The 18,599-nt window shown below is 35.3% G+C and overlaps 1 protein-coding gene across 10 annotated transcripts in view; it reads right to left on the reverse strand.

Annotated features, from left to right (window-relative positions):
- LOC132915224 (neurexin 1) overlaps positions 1-18,599 on the reverse strand; it is a 622,298-nt gene that overhangs the window by 53,351 nt on the left and 550,348 nt on the right. For all 10 annotated transcript variants that reach the window (XM_060974986.1, XM_060974985.1, XM_060974982.1 and 7 more), the window contains 3 exons: positions 8,465-8,758; positions 5,418-5,596; positions 3,845-4,016 (listed from right to left, as the gene is read on the reverse strand). In XM_060974986.1, coding sequence (XP_060830969.1) covers positions 3,845-4,016; positions 5,418-5,596; positions 8,465-8,758 — 645 coding nt within the window. The remainder of the gene's footprint in view (positions 1-3,844; positions 4,017-5,417; positions 5,597-8,464; positions 8,759-18,599) is intronic.

An 18,599-nucleotide genomic window follows, 5' to 3' on the forward strand; every position in this document is an offset into this window, starting at 1 on the left:
ATTCCTGTGCTTTGGAATGAGAAGTGGCAATGTATTATTTCTGCAGCAAGACTTTTTAAATATTTGTATTTTCCATACAAAAAACAATTTGCAATTCCATTTAGAAGACTATAATGGCATTTGTATGTGCCAATTTGAAAATTGTTTATAAAATAAACTTTCTGCAAAGTAAAGCATAAAAAAGCACACAGCATAAGCTTTGATTCTCCGTTTAATAAATTAGAAAATAAATTAAGAAAGAAATTGGAAAATACATGGAAACAGTAGAATCTTCTGTGTGAAAAATTATTCAAAGATGAATTTTTTACCATATCCTTAACTGTTAATATCTCTTTATGAACAAACTGCATTAACTTCGCAAGTACAGACGTTGCAAAAATATCTTTTGCATTATTTAATTTGACGTAACATGTACATAGTCAACTACAAATAATAATATTACTGTAATTAACACGGTCGTTAACGATCCCCACAAAATAACTCTTAATTCAACACGTAGTCGTTTAAAAAGAAAACTTTCCCAACAAAAAGCCCTGTATCTTGCACGAAAAAGGTCGACAATTCCATAAATCATAGTTACACACATACTTAACTACCACAAGAAGCGTCACGCGGTTGGTTCTAACGGAACAGGCAGAGGGAATGAAGGAATGTAACAGAGTAGCAAAAAACCGAGAAATTGGGCGTGAGAATATGTTGCTAGAAAAAAAATAGAAGTCTATTATTTGTCCTTCTAATGCCAGGAGTCCAGCGAACCCAAGAAGTTTTTTCGCCCCCAAGGAAATTTGACACCGCGTCGCGTGATCTAACACGTGCGAGACACAAGTCTGGCGGCTCGGGCTACACAATAGAATCACGCGAAGTTGGTTCGCACGACAAATATCAATTTATCATCATCGGTAGCCTAGTTCTTTTCCAGGAGAGTAAAATATTCGAAGAGCGACGACGATTCTCGTTTACTTTGAAGCATTTGGATGTCAGGAACGGATCTATCCGACATAAAAAGCTTCGTTAAGGCGAACGAAGGGAGTAGGTTGTTAGAAAGTGGCAGCAGGTCAGCGGACCAACCGTTGAAATTCAGTGACAACGATTTATGTGGGCAAGGGTTAAAAGCCTACGAGCCAATTAACATGCCCTCAGGGGCTAGGGAAGCAGGAAAGTCCCGTAGGTATGTTTCTGAAGGAACTTTCGAGGAACCACGTTAGGTTCCTTCAATGGCTGCTACCTTTCTAATACGTAGCCTGAAAATAATTGTGCGATTCAGCGAAAAATTAATTGTAATTTTTTTATGGCACGTAGATCTGGAAATTTATATCACAGCTGTATACATCGGTTGATTTTTTAAAAATACAATTTTGTATTTAAAATCTGTCTATGTCGATTGTTTGAAACTATTGTTTTTAAGAGGAAAATTATAATATAATTTTCTGGTCGTATAAAATTGTACAATTTCTTTAGATTTCGATGGTAGTTGGAAAATAAACAATTTAACGGAAGATGAAATGGCGTAATATAAGGAATTTGTATAAACAGCGAAACAAATCGCGTACAGGTATATGTACAGACCTTTATAATTATTCTTTGTTGATTTTATAGATTCAGCAAGAAAAATAATGAAAGCAGAGCTAATTATCGAGTTGTAAGAAACAGGACGACAGAAGCACGACAGAGGTACTTTGCAAAAGTGTCTTTTGCTCCGCCTTCAAGGGCTAAGACCTTCCCAAAAGTATAAAATTCCTAAGGGATTATACCTGGCTTTACACCTGCCGAAATTTTCTGACCGCGTGAAAGCACTTCCACGTTCTTTCATACGTTCCTATTCCTTCCTAGTCGAGTTAAGTTAAGTATTTTTAATTTTTACCGTACTCTTATTATTTATTTTAATTATCTTTAACTCATTATTGTTAATTGTAAGTAGCCGAAATTTTCCGACCACGTGAAAGCATTTCCACGTTCTTTCATACTTTCTTATTCCTTCCTAGTCGAGTTAAGTTAAGTATTTTTAATTTTTACCGTACTGTTAATACTCATTTTAAGTATCTTTAACTCATTATTGTTAATTGTATATAGCCGAAATTTTCTGACCAGGTGAAAGCATTTCCACGTTCTTTCATACTTTCCTATTCCTTCCTAGTCGAGTTAAGTTAAGTATTTTTAATTTTTACCGTACTGTTAATACTCATTTTAAGTATCTTTAACTCATTATTGTTAATTGTATATAGCCGAAATTTTCTGACCAGGTGAAAGCATTTCCACGTTCTTTCATACTTTCCTATTCCTTCCTAGTCGAGTTAAGTTAAGTATTTTTAATTTTTACCGTACTCTTATTATTTATTTTAATTATCTTTAACTCATTATTGTTAATTGTATATAGTACACTAATGTGCAACACTGTGTGTTCATGAAAACCATTATGAAAATAAGAATAGGTGATTGAAGAGAATATTCTTTAAACAAATGGAATTCAATAATTATAATAATTCAAAATGTCGCAAATTACAAGAACCACATTAATTTCGATGTTCTGTATAATTATGTACGTTACGTGCGCCTTTACATCTTTGCGGAATATTTGGTCGCGAGAGCAGTGCTTCGACTATTTTCTATTCCTCAAACAAGTTACGATCACCAGTTAGATGTTCCTCAACTATTTTCAACAATGGTAATCAATTTCCCACGACACGCACGACACCCGGGTCATCATCGAGGGCCACGAAAACGTTGGCTACTCGTGGGATCATTCACCCTACCAACGTCACTAGTTTCCCACGGTTCTGGGACCGTGAATGGCACGAGGGAAGCTTATAAAAGGGACCAAAAGACTACAGTCCCATTCAGTTGCTTGCCGGCAACCATATCGTTGCTACACCTTCAGCACTTTCCTTTCGAGTCGTGTACTTCAACGTTGCAAGGCGAAACTGAACTGTGTGTTACTTTTCTTTCGTTCAAATTTACCTGTTCTGTTTGTTAGTAACAAAGAAGAATCATCGAGAAATGGTCGTTTGATTTGTTACTGTAGCTCGCTGTTAGAGTAGTTTTCTTGTTTACTACAGACGTGTACTATTATTTTTTAATTTATATAAATGTGTATAAAATACACAAGTGGCTTAGAAATTACAAACATAAAATTAGACAAAATGGAAAAACCTGTGACTTTCCTTCTGTTCAAATTTTGTTGTGTTATTTAGTAATAAGGCATGAAAGTGTAACTTTTATGGTGATGTTTTATTATTTCACGTATTGGTGACTATTTGCTGGCAAACGCATATTGTTTATAGGCAACGTGTATTCTTAAATTTAAATCACTAAACATGCCAATTCATAGGAAAATTCAGAGATTATAGCAGGGTCAGGCTTGGGCACTGTCTAAATGGAATATTTGAAAAATGATTATTTAAATACTATCTGAGTAGATATTATTTTGAAATAGTTGGAAACTAATTAAATAATTTGGCTATATCGTTTACAATTAAACATACCAAAATCACAATATCTAATATTCAATTCAAGTTAATTGTATGTTATTTTATTTCAAATAGTTAACTAAAATAGAAAATTATTTGACAACAATTTATCTGTTGTTAACCCAAGATAAAGTCACTTTTCCCAATATTATTCTAAGAACAAGAAGAGCAGCAAAGTACTTGAAGATAATTCATTATCTCAAATTATCATTTTTTAATCTTCATTTCAAATAAAATTTGCCCAAACCTGAGCAAGGCTAAGCATCGAACCTGCACGAGGAAACTATAACGAGTACGTAAATCTTTTTTGTATTTGATTGTGATTGCCTTGAAGAAGAGTAGCATCTAACGAACCTGAAGAAAGAGTGGTCGTTACTTACCGGATGGGTGATTGGACTGCAAATTGTAATCGTCGACCTGCAGCGTGCTGTTCGGCCCTGTTCTAGTGAATCTCACCACGTGATACTGGTTGTCATTCACTTTCACACCGACCTCACCGATCGGATGATCATTCGTCCCCATATTGTAAACAGCGAAAACGTTTCCTTCCACCTGGAAGATAATGAAGAACATAATTAACAACTGTTTCAAACGTCTCTAAAAAATCTCTGAACATCTACGTCAATGGTATATATGAAATTCGAGAGTTACAGCTATTTTGTTGTTCGTATCTGTACAGAAGCTCGTGAACAAATTGGTGGAACAACGTGGACGATGATTTTGCGAAATTCTATGTGCGAGCAAACGTTTTACGTTCGTTGATTACGTTAGTTGCGCTTAAAATTTGATTAATTTCCATTGTACGTACTCATTTGGTCGATAGTAGAGACAATTGTGTTTTTGATGGTAATAATTTTGTTTCTAAATTGTATACTTTTTAAATGAAGAATATTAGTATCTAATAAGAGTAGAATTTTACATGGAATATCGAGGTTTCTTGATAGAATTTCTATCAAATATGCAATTCGACATTTTTAGTAATCCATTCTTTGTTTTTCATTTGGTAATCGTATTGATGATTTTAATGAGCACTGATGTATGAAGGTGTTTTAAGTTATCCTTATACGTCACTTGTTTAAATATCCTTTTAAATGTTAGATCTTAGAATTAGATAGATCAAACTTTTACTTTTGCTTCAGATTAATTCAAATACAGACTTAATCGATTAATCAATGTTTGACAAATATCATTTGTGTTATTTTTCCAGAAATTACGTAGTACCATTAAATTGTGTAATGAACTAATTAAATAGTCTTTAGATATATTTCCACATGTTTCCATGTTTCCACATTTCCACAGCATATATTCCTGCTTACGCATTTAACAGTGATTAAGTTACAATTTGCCTGTCATCGCCACTTAACGGTCAAATCTCATTACCTACATCTAAAAGTGCCATTTGCGTTTTTCTTTCTAGTGATAATCAGCATGAAATATTGTCGCACATAAAATTGTACACATTGTCAAATATATTACAGCATTGCATCATATAATACGTAACATATGAGAGAATTTGGGATTTCACAGGTAAAATCACGCTATATACATTCTTACACCTATCGTAACCAGTTAATTAACAAATAATACTTATACGATATACTCTACATGTGAAATTACAAATTTCCTTTCTTGAAGAACCACCTTCCAAATTATTCTATAATTATTAACAATTTAATGGTTCTACGAAACACTGTGTGTGACCAAATTTTGTACTCTTTAAGCAGCTTATGAACTATGACCCAAATTAATCTGTAATTACTAACAATTTAATAGTTTTACAAAGTGCTACGTGTGAACAAATTTTCTACTCTTTAAGCAGCTTATCAACTATGATGCAAATTATCCTATAGCCACTAAGAATGTAATGGTTTTACAAAATATCATGTGTGACCAAATTTTGTACTTTTTAAGCAGCTTATGAACTACGACTCCAATTATTCCATCGTTACTAACAATTTCAATCTCGAGATAGTCGTTGCTCGAAGCAGATTCTATTCTGACGAGGACGGCGTCGCTCACGCTTGTTACAAAGCCCAAGGCCACCGTGTCTCTCTTCATTTCCGGCCTCTGATTCGGTGGGAACGTGTAGGTGATAATTCCTCTGCCGGCTCCGAACTCGTAAGCTGCTGCTTCTGTAACGACACAATTGCGCACGATAAGCCCAGGAAATACAGAAAATGATTAAATATTAAACGTTAGAACTAATTAATCACTAAAATATAAAAGTCTGTGAGGAAGGAATCGCAATGACAGAGATAGTATTATATGGAAAGATAATTCACCACAGGGGAAGCTAACTTTTCACCTGACACATTTTTACCAAAAACTCAGTCCACTTTCCAGAGATACGTTATCGTACATTTATAACAGTTGCTTATTATAGTACCTATCATTAGTAATCATGCCATCGACACGAACTGGCTTGTCACTGGCAGAAATTAAAAGACAACCAACTGAACTGAATGAAAAGTTAGACACGAGGAGTATCTTTTACAACTATTAAACAATGTATAGTTGTTCGAGGACGATTCACTTTTGATTTTTCTAACTCTATGTTTCTCTGAATTTAATTAATAGCCAAAAATTTCTCATTTCTCATAGCTGCTGTTAGTCCACGACCTATTACCCTATCTTCCAATTTAATTATAATTATAATAATAATAAAATAATTATAATATAAAATTATAATATAATTATAATATAAAATAATTATAATAATAATAAAAAATTTAATTATAGTAATAATAAAATAATAAATTTATCAATAAGATTTATCTCGTGATTCTACTTAAATATATACTTCTTAACATTCATCGATCTTCCAAATTTTACATTAACTATACCTGGATGATTCCATGATATTCTACATTAATTCATTTTATATATACAGAAGCAGAATTTTCAACATGACGTTCTCTTCGACAAACAATGTTGATAACAATATTGCAAGAAATTTTTTCAAGTTGCTTATCTTTTTCTAAAATATCTAGGTCGTGAAGTATATATGTTTACAGTAATAGCGTTAACACCACTCAACGTAAGTGCTCTAGATTAGAGTGATCAGATACGCCTCGTAAAATGAGGGAACTTATTTCGCCCCTTCACGCAGCCTCTAACGACAAATTTTGCGTACAACAATTTTCTACCTTCGAATAACAAAACGTTGAAGAAAGAAGCTGCTAAGCTACTTTACTCCTTTATCAAACTCCTTAGAAGATATATATAATCGGATATTCTTAATACAGATTACTGTCGTTTTACTTAGGCTAAATATACTCAGAACGTACAAAATTTATATACAATGTTTTAATACATTTCCTCAATAAAATAGCACGAGATGGTATTTTCTATGGAAAGGGCGCAGATGCAGTTCGTCTGCTGCGTGTTACAACAGAGATAGTTACATTGGGAAATATACTCTGTACAATGTCGATACGCATTACATTATTATCTCCAAGATGACGCTTTTGATAAGGGGAAAGAAGGTGAGGAAGATAGGAATCGTCGGATAAAGCTTCCTTAAGCTTTAAGGAACCTGTTTATTGTGTAAATTATACAGAGTGAGTCGGTAGAAACCACTGGGATATTACGTTATCAACGTTGGTTTTATCAAAGAATGTTTGAAGTGCAATATGTTGCATCTGATGAGTACATTTTGGTTTCTTAATATCTCACATCTTGTAAGATATTAAGATAACTTTGAGCTTCTTAATAGCCTTCATATTAGAACATGTAATATTTGCTATATTTGCAACATTAGTTGATCCACCTGGACATTCTCTAGTAAAAGGTAATTTGCACCAAAAATGCCACAAGTTTGGCAGGTTCATAAAAGATATAACTTAGAAAAAAAGAAGCTGGCACTCCATTGGGGGTAGCCACCCACATGCTATATTTATTTTTATTTTATTTCTTTTCACCAATAAGATATAACACTTTATCAAATGTCCTTCAGGACAAATTGTAAAAAACCAAAATAAAATAAAATAATTTTGGCAGGAACTTTAACTCGAACTCGTCAAACTTGATGCATGAAAGACAAAGATGAGAAAAGCGTCTCTCCTGCTTTATACATTAAACTTAACAAATTCGAGTTGACACATCTACAAAAGCAATGGCTTTTCGGTGACAAATCATCATTACTATGTCTATTATTATATTCATTATCGGTATATATAATAACATATATTATAATAATATAATAATATTGTATTATTATATATAATACATATAATAATATTGTACAATGTATAAAACACAGAGATAATAAAAACGTCTGTCCTTCTGCTTCATACAGTACATCAAACTCAACAAATTCAAGTTAAAATATCTGCTGAAGTCTCATTACCTTACAAATGAAACTATTCACTTTACAAAGTAAGTTAAAGTTTTGGTAACAATATTATTTTATACGTTCCTATCATTATCGTTATATCCATTATTGGTGGTATTTTATCGCTATATAATAACATCATAAAAGATATAACTTAGAAAAAACGAAGCTGGCACCCCACTGAGGGTAGCCACCCACATGCTATATTTATTTTTATTTTATTTTATTTTTTTTTTTCACCAATAAGATACAACACTTTACCAAATGTCCTTCAGGACAAATTGTAAAAAAAACCAAAATAAAAATAAAAAAAAAAAATAATAACATCGTACTTTACATTATCAAACAACAAAAATAATATTATTTTCCAACAATGCCATTTCATTCGATAGTTTCCACCGACTCTCACCCACAGTTGGCAACTAAGTGAATGCGGATTTTATCATTAAATGGTATTGACAAAACCCGCAATCGCTTAGTTGCCAAGCCAATATTTCACGCACGAAGGAAAAAATGGGAAAGTATCGGAACGCCAACTTCGTCCAACGAGTCCTACGGCGATGTTTATCGCATGCTACGATGTCGAAAGTGCTATCGAAATGTTCCCGCCTCACAGAACACAGCCTGTTATTTGTCCGCCGTGCACATGAAATATGCATGTTTTTACCTTCGTTACACGTCGGCCCAGTAAAACTGGTCATGTCACAGTCGCACGTGTAACTGTTCCATTGTTGCACGCACGTGCCATGATTCGAGCAGAGATCGTGCGTGCACTTTTTCCCAGCGTGCATGCTGGCGTACATGTCGCAGCCAGATTCCACCAGAGAGCTGGGAACCACCGCGTCGGAGATGAGATTGGTGCTCTCGCCACTCAGGTCCAACGACGACAGACAGCCCTCGAAACCGTGTCTGCTGAGAATTTGCTTCGGTAGCTGGCCGTACTGCGACTTCTCCACGCCACCTGAAATTACGTAAACGTCGCGTTAGTTGGATGGAAGACTGCGCTTTCCTTGGACGCTCGGGCAAAGCGATAGATCGTCAAATGGTTCGCACGATGGTCGAACGACATTGCAAAGAATCGTTTAAAGCAACGATCAATTCGTGGCTATGTTGTTTATCAATGATAGTTAGGTTTCCCTGCCTGTGAATCATCGTATGACGATGATACGAAGAAACAATTATCCGCAAGTGGTAGAAACCAAGCGCGGGGACAGAATGGTAAAATGTGCTAAGATCGACGATAAATTAGAATTTCTTCTCAGCCATGAAACGAGGCTCAGTTACTTGCATTTGCTTCTGCAGGAATCGCTTCTCCTGACTTTGTTCTACGTTCTCACAGTATGTATATCTATGTCGGAGATGAAAGGACATCGGGGCCTTTTTTCGCAATGTTTGGGAAGGTGCCCAAGACTTTAGTTCAGACTTTTTATTATAGTCGTACTTAAACAGTAAAACTGAGAAATAGCTGTTTATGAGTTAGGTCAATTACGATGGTCCGAGATTTACGACAGTGGGCTTGGGCTCGGAGTGACATAACGGGTCGCTGAACGTAGCCACGTCACGGGAGGGACGCGTACCTAACAGAGATACGAAATAATTAAATAACTCTCCTTAAAAACAGAGATTGACTCGAGGGATACAGAGAGGTACGGAGAGGAGTATATAAGAGCAGTTCCATTTGCACTGACTCTCAATCCGATAAGTTCGACTAGTCGCAATCGTCATCCCGTTGACCGTGTATTCGTTACGGAACCTAAATTCATCGTCATCGACATCTCGATTATTCAATCACCGCTATCACTTGTTAACCTTTGCAATACGCAATTCCCTCTCCAGGGTTAAACAAACTATCGTCATCTTAATCGTCTCTTCTCACTTCATAGAAACGTAACGCGAGTGGATCTACGTGGAGCGGATGCGCAATGAAAGCGAAGATACAGAGCGTTCAGAAGCTTCAGCGAACGAAATTAAAAAGAACTTTTCGGTCAAGAAACATATGAAGATTTTTAATTAAATGATCTTCCAGAATGCGAGATGAATTTTCAGCGTTTGAAAACGTTCACGATGTTCAGGAAAAGCGATGTAAACACGCACACTATTTGTACAATATTTTAAGACTTTGCCACTTGGAGAAAACGTGACATATTGCGTGAATATACAGCGGTTCGCATTAATGTTAGGATACTCTGTGAAATAGAATAACTTTCTGAATACGGGCTCAAACGACCCGAGTTTCTTTGAGAAGCTAGAGTCAGTTGACTGGATGACGTAGAAAGAAGTTTTGAAAAGATCGCGACTGTCCCAAGCCGCGAAAAAAATGGCGAAGGTCGCTTTTCACGTCTATTTATCTGACTCTGTAATGAACATTTTAACAATACGTTCTGTGGATTTATGTCTGCTATATACATGCTAAAAATTTAATCGAAATCGTTTGGTGCGGAAGTGGGCAATCACCGAAAGAGACAAAAATCTTTTAGATTTGTTAGAGGGAAAGGCGGAAAGTGGCGAGAAACTGCGATTCGCACAATTTTCATCTTTCGTAGCTCGCAGCAACGTTAATCCCAAAATTATTTTGTATTAAAGAGCGTTCGAATATTAATATGAGCCGCTGATTGTCGCAAGCAAACGATCGAGGTAATCGCGAATTTACGACTCTTATTCGAATTGAAAAATTGTTTACGAGCGATTGTTCCGCGTAGCTCGGATATAACGCGTTGGAAAACCACCTATAAATAGGAATTCGCCTAGGTTCAATCAAACAGTAGCTTGGTGCCTCAGAGAATCCTTAACTCTCAAGCATCGGTAGGTATACACTTAAACTTTAATTTCTCAGCTTTAATTCCATTCCTCGTTACATTGCACGCGTTAGAAATGAATCAGATTATCACAATCTCGATTATTTTCTTGTCCAAAAATTGAATATGAAACCTTCGCTGGTTTCGTAAATGTACAAAGAACAAAGATCCTTAGCCTTCTGACTAGGGAAATCTCGTCACTCGAATTTCCAATTTCTTGAGCGTAATTTGTTCCTCGCTTGTCGAACTCCAATTTTCAAAAGCCTGCTTCCCTTCTTCCTATGGGTAAGTGGCGTTACAGTGACATATTCAGGAACTGAAACTAGTCTAATTGAAATTGATTTGTTGTCAATTTTGTGGATATAGCGTAGCAGATTATATGCCAGTGAAATTAAAATTTCCAACATAGCTGACATTAAAAAACAAAAACTACAACTAAGACTTCCGATACAGTTTCGTTTCCTCGTGTAACGCTTCTTATACAGAAAATCGCGCAATTTCTAATTAACCGTAGCTTCTTCGATCCGATTATATTTCCATTCTATTAAGATATAATTAACAAGAATTGGAATTGCACCCAGCAGGTGAATCAAGTTGCAGAAAGCGTCATGAAGAACAAGCTGTTTAGTGCGACATGTATGGCCAGTATTCTATTTGCCATCCTTCTCATCCAATTTTCGATAACTTTATCGAATTCTGAACCTGTTGTGCGCGACGTGGTGTCAGAGAAGAACCAGATGGGCAAAGCCAACGTTCCGGTTGCCAGAGACTTTATTTATGTGAAGAGGCGCACAACCACACCAAAATGTCCACCTGACCGTCCAGTATTTATCAAGGGACATTGCAGGGCAGTTTTTTAACTCGCGATTATCCAGTTAATAGGTTTCTACGTTTCAAGATTCCGCGAAATGAATTACATTTGTCTCTGTCCTGTTTGCCTTTCGTCGCTTGGATGATGTGCAGTGAACGTTACTCACTTGCTTATTGGTTGTGCATATTTATGTAGTATTATATATATATATGTATATATATATTTGTACTATATATATGTGTAGTCCATAATAAAGGGAGTAAAGATTGCATTTAACGTGTCATGATTTATCAACCTATTTAATTTACTTGTCCTATTTACCTGTTTAATTTATCAACGTGGTTAAATATACGCGGAAATATTTAAAAGAGCAAAGAGAGAATATTTATGATGGTACGATTGAATGTTCAAATGGGACCACAAGCTGATATGTAATATTACATGATAGTTGTTACGTTGGTCGATTCTCTACCTAAACCAGGCCACACATTACAAAGTTGTTGGAATAAACTGTAACTTATAATTTGTTATATCAGTGTCATATTTATATTTATCATCTCTATTATCCTAACTGAAATAGGGGATCCATCATTTCGTGGCGTCGATTGTCTAATCGTAACGGAAATTCTGCTTCCTCGCGATCGCGTCTCTCCGCGAGTAATCGAAACAATAGTAATTATTAATAATTACTAGGTACGATAATAATTTCTCGCACAGTATACAGGATATATTATATGATAAAATTATATTAACATAATTTTTATATATAATATATTCTGTATATTTTGAAAACTATATTATATATTATATTATATTATATATAAAAATTATATTAATATAATTTTCATATATTTTATATTTTCATATATATATATTTATATATATTTATATTTATATATATATACATATATATATATATTTATATATATTTATATTTATATATATATACATATATATATATATTTATATATTTTTTCATATATTTTTTATTTATTTATTCAATATTTTTATATTTTATATTTATAATTTTATATATTATAATTCTGTATATTTATCTCATTTAAAATATATATTTAATATATGAAAAATATATACGATACTGTTACACAGGATAGATATTATACATCGAGAACTAATTCACGGTAAAAGCGTATGAGAAATGTTTCAATGTAATAAATCTTCGTCTTCGTCGTTCAATGTTTGGTCGTTGCAGACTGATGGGGCGTAAAACTTCTGTTTCTAAAAAATGCGACTCTTCTTGAGCGTGGCATAGATCTGACGCGTCCTCATTATAACGTCAAATAGGAGACAATTAGGGTAATTCGTGATACTCGACGAAGAAGTTACTCGTCAGCGATAATTTAACTTATATCGTATTTATCCCATCGACAGAAGAAAATAATCTGAACTAACAGCGCGAGTCGATCGGCGTGATGCGCTGGAACATCCTAAAAATTGAAATCCGCTTGGAACTTAGCAGCTGACTGAAAGCTGCTGTCTTCCCAACGCTGTTAAACGTTTTATCAATAACTTTTTACACGTTCCACGCTATTTCATTCATTGTTTATCGCTTCCCAATTTTGTGAATATATTAAAACAGATTAGGAGCTGTTCCAACGATCGAATGGAACGTAGCTAATGCGAAAACAGCAGCAGTGAAAATTTTGTCTCGCGGATGATCGTCTCAGAATTCGTTCGACGACAGCAGCTTCTTCAATCGTCTCATTTCCTCGTTCTATTTATTAAGACGGCATTAATAGGGTCTGGGATTGCATCCAACAGGTGAATCAACTTGCAGAAAGCGCCACGAAGAACCGGCTGACAAGTGCAACACGTGTGAGCGGTGTTTGCGATCCTTCGTGGAATTCTGCACAATATGCCGGCACTAGAGGCACGGGTCGATGATCCGACTCCTCAGCTGCAACTTAGAGAACGCTTTTTGTGCTTGCATTGCCTGGTACTACGACCACAATGTCTCAGCGGCCAGCTATGTGCACGTAATGCGGTCGATGACAGAAACTACTTGCTCCGTAATTCTCAGTGTCATCAAATCTGTAATATTCAACACGTACGTTTTTGCTCGCATTTCTACTTCTTTTACTCATTGTGTCGAACTTTATTGAACGATAATATCGTCTGTTAGCATTCCTGTGTATTTTAACTTTCGTTTATCGTCGATCGAGCGAGGAAGAATGTAAGAGATTATAGATGATGAGAATGTCCGAATTTGTTAGAATTTTGTTGCGAACGTTAGACGTAGATTTTGATGGAAATTTCCGAGAGAAGATTTAAGGAATGTGTACAATTACGCGACCGAGTCTCCGGGCGGATTTGAAAGAACGGAGAGTCAAGTGTCTCGAATCAGCGTTTTATCATTTGCGTATATTCCTGCTATGTTATATCGTAATTTGTGTTATTCGTATCATTCATTATTTTAATAGATCCATTTCTAAGACTTGCATTAGAATAATGAAGAGGATCCTACCTGGGAAACATTAAACGATGCTTGAAACTAACAGGCGAGAGACTGAAACTGTCCGATTGTAACTGTAGGAATTTCAACTTATATATAGGCGATTCTTGGACACGTTATGTCCGACTTACGCGAAGCAGTCGCTGATAAACGATTTTCAAATTGCGGACAGCGGTCACGAATTCGAGATTGCGCTAATCGCTTCCTTGTGTGGTTGTCAGAGTTAGAATTTTAGAATAAAAGACACAAATGTTTGACAGGAAGTTAAAAAATATTTGCAACTTGGAGCTTGAATCTCCAAGTGGATTTGGAGACCATAGGCAGCACGTGTTTCGTACCAGCGATTTATAGAACACGCGATATATTTAATAGATTAATTTAATAATTAGATATTTTAATATATAATTTAAATATTTATTTATTTTTTATAATATGTACCAGGATATATTCTATCTAAATTTTATTATCATATATTATATATTCTATTATAGTAATATATTAAAGATATTAAAATACTCTAACAAATACTCCGATATGATAGCAATATCGCAGAAGCAAACATTTAAAAAATATTTGCAACTTGGAGCTTGAATCTCCAAGTGGATTTGGAAACCATAAGCTGCACGTGTTTCGTACCAGCGATTTACAGAACACGTGATATATTTAATAGATTAATTTAATAATTATATAATTATGATAGAATATATCCTGGTACATATTATATAATATAAATAAATATTGAAATTATATATTAAAATATTACCATATATTATATATTCTATTATATTAATATATTAAAAATATTAAAATACTCTAACAAATACTCCGATATGATAGCAATGTCGCAGAAGCAAACATTTAAAAAATATTTGCAACTTGGAGCTTGAATCTCCAAGTGGATTTGGAAACCATAGGCTGCACGTGTTTCGTACCAGCGATTTACAGAACACGCGATATATTTAATAGATTAATTTAATAATTAGATAATTTAGATAGAATATATCCTGGTACATATTATATAATATAAATAAATATTGAAATTATATATTAAAATATTACCATATATTATATATTCTATTATATTAATATATTAAAAATATTAAAATACTCTAACAAATACTCCGATATGATAGCAATGTCGCAGAAGCAAACATTTTATACGAATGGGACTATTTGTGCAATGCTTTAAGATTCCATCGGGTGGAAGAAATCGCAGCGAGTTGCGCGAACGTATTTGCGAGGAAGCGATTAGTGCAATCTGGAATTCGTGACTGTTGTCCATGGTCGGAAAATTGTTTATCAGCGACTGGTTCGCGTAGCTGGCACACAACGTGTCCGAAAACCGTCTATAAATTGAAATTGGTATAGATAGAAGCGAACAGTTACTCGGAACCTGCCACTGAAAATTAGTTAGTCTCGAGTTAGTAGTCAACATTTCGTCATTGCTACTTTACAGGTACGGTTCTATTCGTTATGGCACTGCGCCGCTACCAAACGAATTAGATTATTTTTGAACGATTTGCAACAGGAGTTGAGGAGCTTTCTCAAAGAGGAACTTCAAACCTAACGTACAAATGCAAGGAATATCTATCGACTGATATTTTTCTTCATTTTCCGAATATAAAAGGAACACAGATCTTCGATCTGTCGACTAGATAAGATAATTTAATTCATTCCAGTTCCCAATTTACGTCCCCGTTTAACGAAACTGCAATTTTCAAAAATACCATCTTATCCTTCTTAGAAGCAAATGGTATTATGTCTAAGATTGATCTGTCTTTCTGAATTCTTAATTCTATGAATATACGCTATAGCACCTTTTCAGACAGTGTAATTTTCAATTCGAGCATAGATGCTTCCAACACAATTTACCTAATTCGCTATTTTATCTCGTGAGAGCTTTTTCCACGCTTTTTCTCAACTCGTAGTTGGCTATAATTTCTCCAATCGCGTCATTTTCGCATCTTGCAAAGAGATCATTAATAGGAATTGCATTTACATCCAACAGGTGCGTCAATTTCCGGAAAGTACCATGATGAATTGGCTGATAAGTGGAACACGCGCGATCGGTCTTCTCTACATCTTCCTGCTCGTGCAGTCGTTTTTGGTTACTTCGTCCAATTCTGAACCTGATGCGATCTCTATGATGTCACGGAAGGCTGGAGTCACTGGTCCAGCTGCCAGAATCCGCACTAAAAAAGTTACAAAGCCGAAGTCATGTAGACGGATGGACATCTAGATGCAGGCTCCAGAAGAATATTCGATTAACATTAAGATTCTTCAAATTTACACGATTGACAAACATCTGCGTTTCTGTTCCCTCTCTTTTTGGTCATCCACTGTCACTTTGTATCTTGAGGAGCATTGACGTTGCAAGATTCAAAGGACGTCGATTACTAGCTCATTGATTTTGTGTATTCAGAATCCTGTTCCTTGTCAATTGAATTACAAAGAATGCAATAAACAAGATAACGCAAACAGTGAATTTGTTATGATTTAGTTATAAACTCTACTTGGAACATTTTTACAGCCACGCAATTCAGTCTCCTGATTGAATTACAGATGTATGTAGGTGGAATATACAATATATTAAAAGTAAGAAATATTTTGATACGATTGGGCTTAGGTTCCAACTATGTCGAAGTATAAGACACAGAGTATGTGGAACGAGTTACAATTATGCTAAGCCACGCATACGTATGACAGATCAACAAGGATTTCAATATTTGAGTATGAGAATTACACCTTTTTACCATTTTGCTACCAGGAAGATCATCCAACGATTTCTGCCAAACAAAAATCCGTGGAAGTTTCATCAATCGTCTTTTTAGGGTTAAGCAAACTATCGTCATAGTAAATCGTCTCTTCTCGCTTCATAGAAACGTAACGCCAGTGGATCTACGTGGAGCGGATGCGCAATGAAAGCGAAGATACAGAGCGTTCAGAACGAAATTAAAAAGAACTTTTTGGTCAAGAAACATATGGAGATTTTTAATTAAATGATCTTCCAGAATGCCAGATGAATTTTCAGCGTTTGAAAACGTTCAGGATGTTCAGGAAAAGCGATGTAAACACGCACACTATTTGTCCAATATTTTAAGACTGCCACTTGGAGGAGACGTGACATATTGCGTGAATATACAGCGGTTCGCATTAATGTTAGGATACTCTGTGAAATAGAATAACTTTCTGAATATGGGCTCAAACGACCCGAGTTTCTTTGAGAAGCTAGAGTCAGTTGACTGGATGACGTAGAAAGAAGTTTTGAAAAGATCGTGACTGTCCCAAGCCGCGAAAAAAATAGCGAAGGTCGCTTTTCACGTCTATTTTATCTGACTCTGTAATAAAAATTTTAACAATACGTTCTGTGGATTTATGTCTGCTATATACATGCTAAAAATTTAATCGAAATCGTTTGATGCGGAAGTGGGCGATCATCGAAAGAGACAAAAATCTTTTAGATTTGTTAGAGGGAATGGCGGAAAGTGGCGAGAAACTGCGATTCGCACAATTTTCATCTTTTGTAGCTCGCAGCAACGTTAAACCCAAAATTATTTTGTATTAAAGAGCGTTCGAATATTAATATGAGCCGCTGATTGTCGCAAGCAAACGATCGAGGTAATCGCGAATTTACGACTCTTATTCGAATTGAAAAATTGTTTACGAGCGATTGTTCCGCGTAGCTCGGATATAACGCGTTGGAAAACCACCTATAAATAGGAATTCGCCTAGGTTCAATCAAACAGTAGCTTGGTGCCTCAGAGAATCCTTAACTCTCAAGCATCGGTAGGTATACACTTAAACTTTAATTTCTCAGCTTTAATTCCATTCCCCGTTACATTGCACGCGTTAGAAATGAATCAGATTATCACAATCTCGATTATTTTCTTGTCCAAAAATTGAATATGAAACCTTCGCTGGTTTCGTAAATGTACAAAGAACAAAGATCCTTAGCCTTCTGACTAGGGAAATCTCGCCACTCGAATTTCCAATTTCTTGAGCGTAATTTGTTCCTCGCTTGTCGAACTCCAATTTTCAAAAGCCTGCCTCCCTTCTTCCTATGGGTAAGTGGCGTTACAGTGACATATTCAGGAACTGAAACTAGTCTAATTGAAATTGATTTGTTGTCAATTTTGTGGACATAGCGTGGCAGCGTAGGTTTTGTGTCACTGAAATGATCAACTCAAACGGAAAATATATATAAGAAATTTCAGCTGCTGCAAATTCAGAAACTCAAGCCAACTCCCAAGAAGCGCCATGGCTAACTTGTTCAAAGGAATAATGCGTTTAAGCAACGTTCTCTTCGTCATCGTTCTTATCCAGCTTTTGGTGGTTTCTTCATATTCCGAGGCTGTCGACGACAATGTGGAACTAGGCGAGGCACGGGATGTTATAAAAGCACCTCCGAGATGCCCAGATGGTCAGACGAGGACTCCAAGGGGATGCAAAACCCCGTAAGTTCGAATGTTTATATCTTCCTTACTTTTCCGTGCTCTAATTTCCTTTTCGCAATTTTCATTGCGATTAACATTCGCGCATCGTAACTACATTCCTTTCTATCATACTGATATCGAATTGATTATTTTTCGAACATATCGAAACGCTTGTTACAGTTGGCACAAAGACAAGTGTTCTTTATTTAACTCACGTAACTTTTCTTTCCAACAATTAAACATTCTACCATTAGAATAATAATAACCGATGAACGAAACAAAGTCGAAAC

Source organism: Bombus pascuorum, chromosome 16, assembly GCF_905332965.1.
Source record: "Bombus pascuorum chromosome 16, iyBomPasc1.1, whole genome shotgun sequence".
Lineage (NCBI taxonomy): Eukaryota > Metazoa > Arthropoda > Insecta > Hymenoptera > Apidae > Bombus > Bombus pascuorum.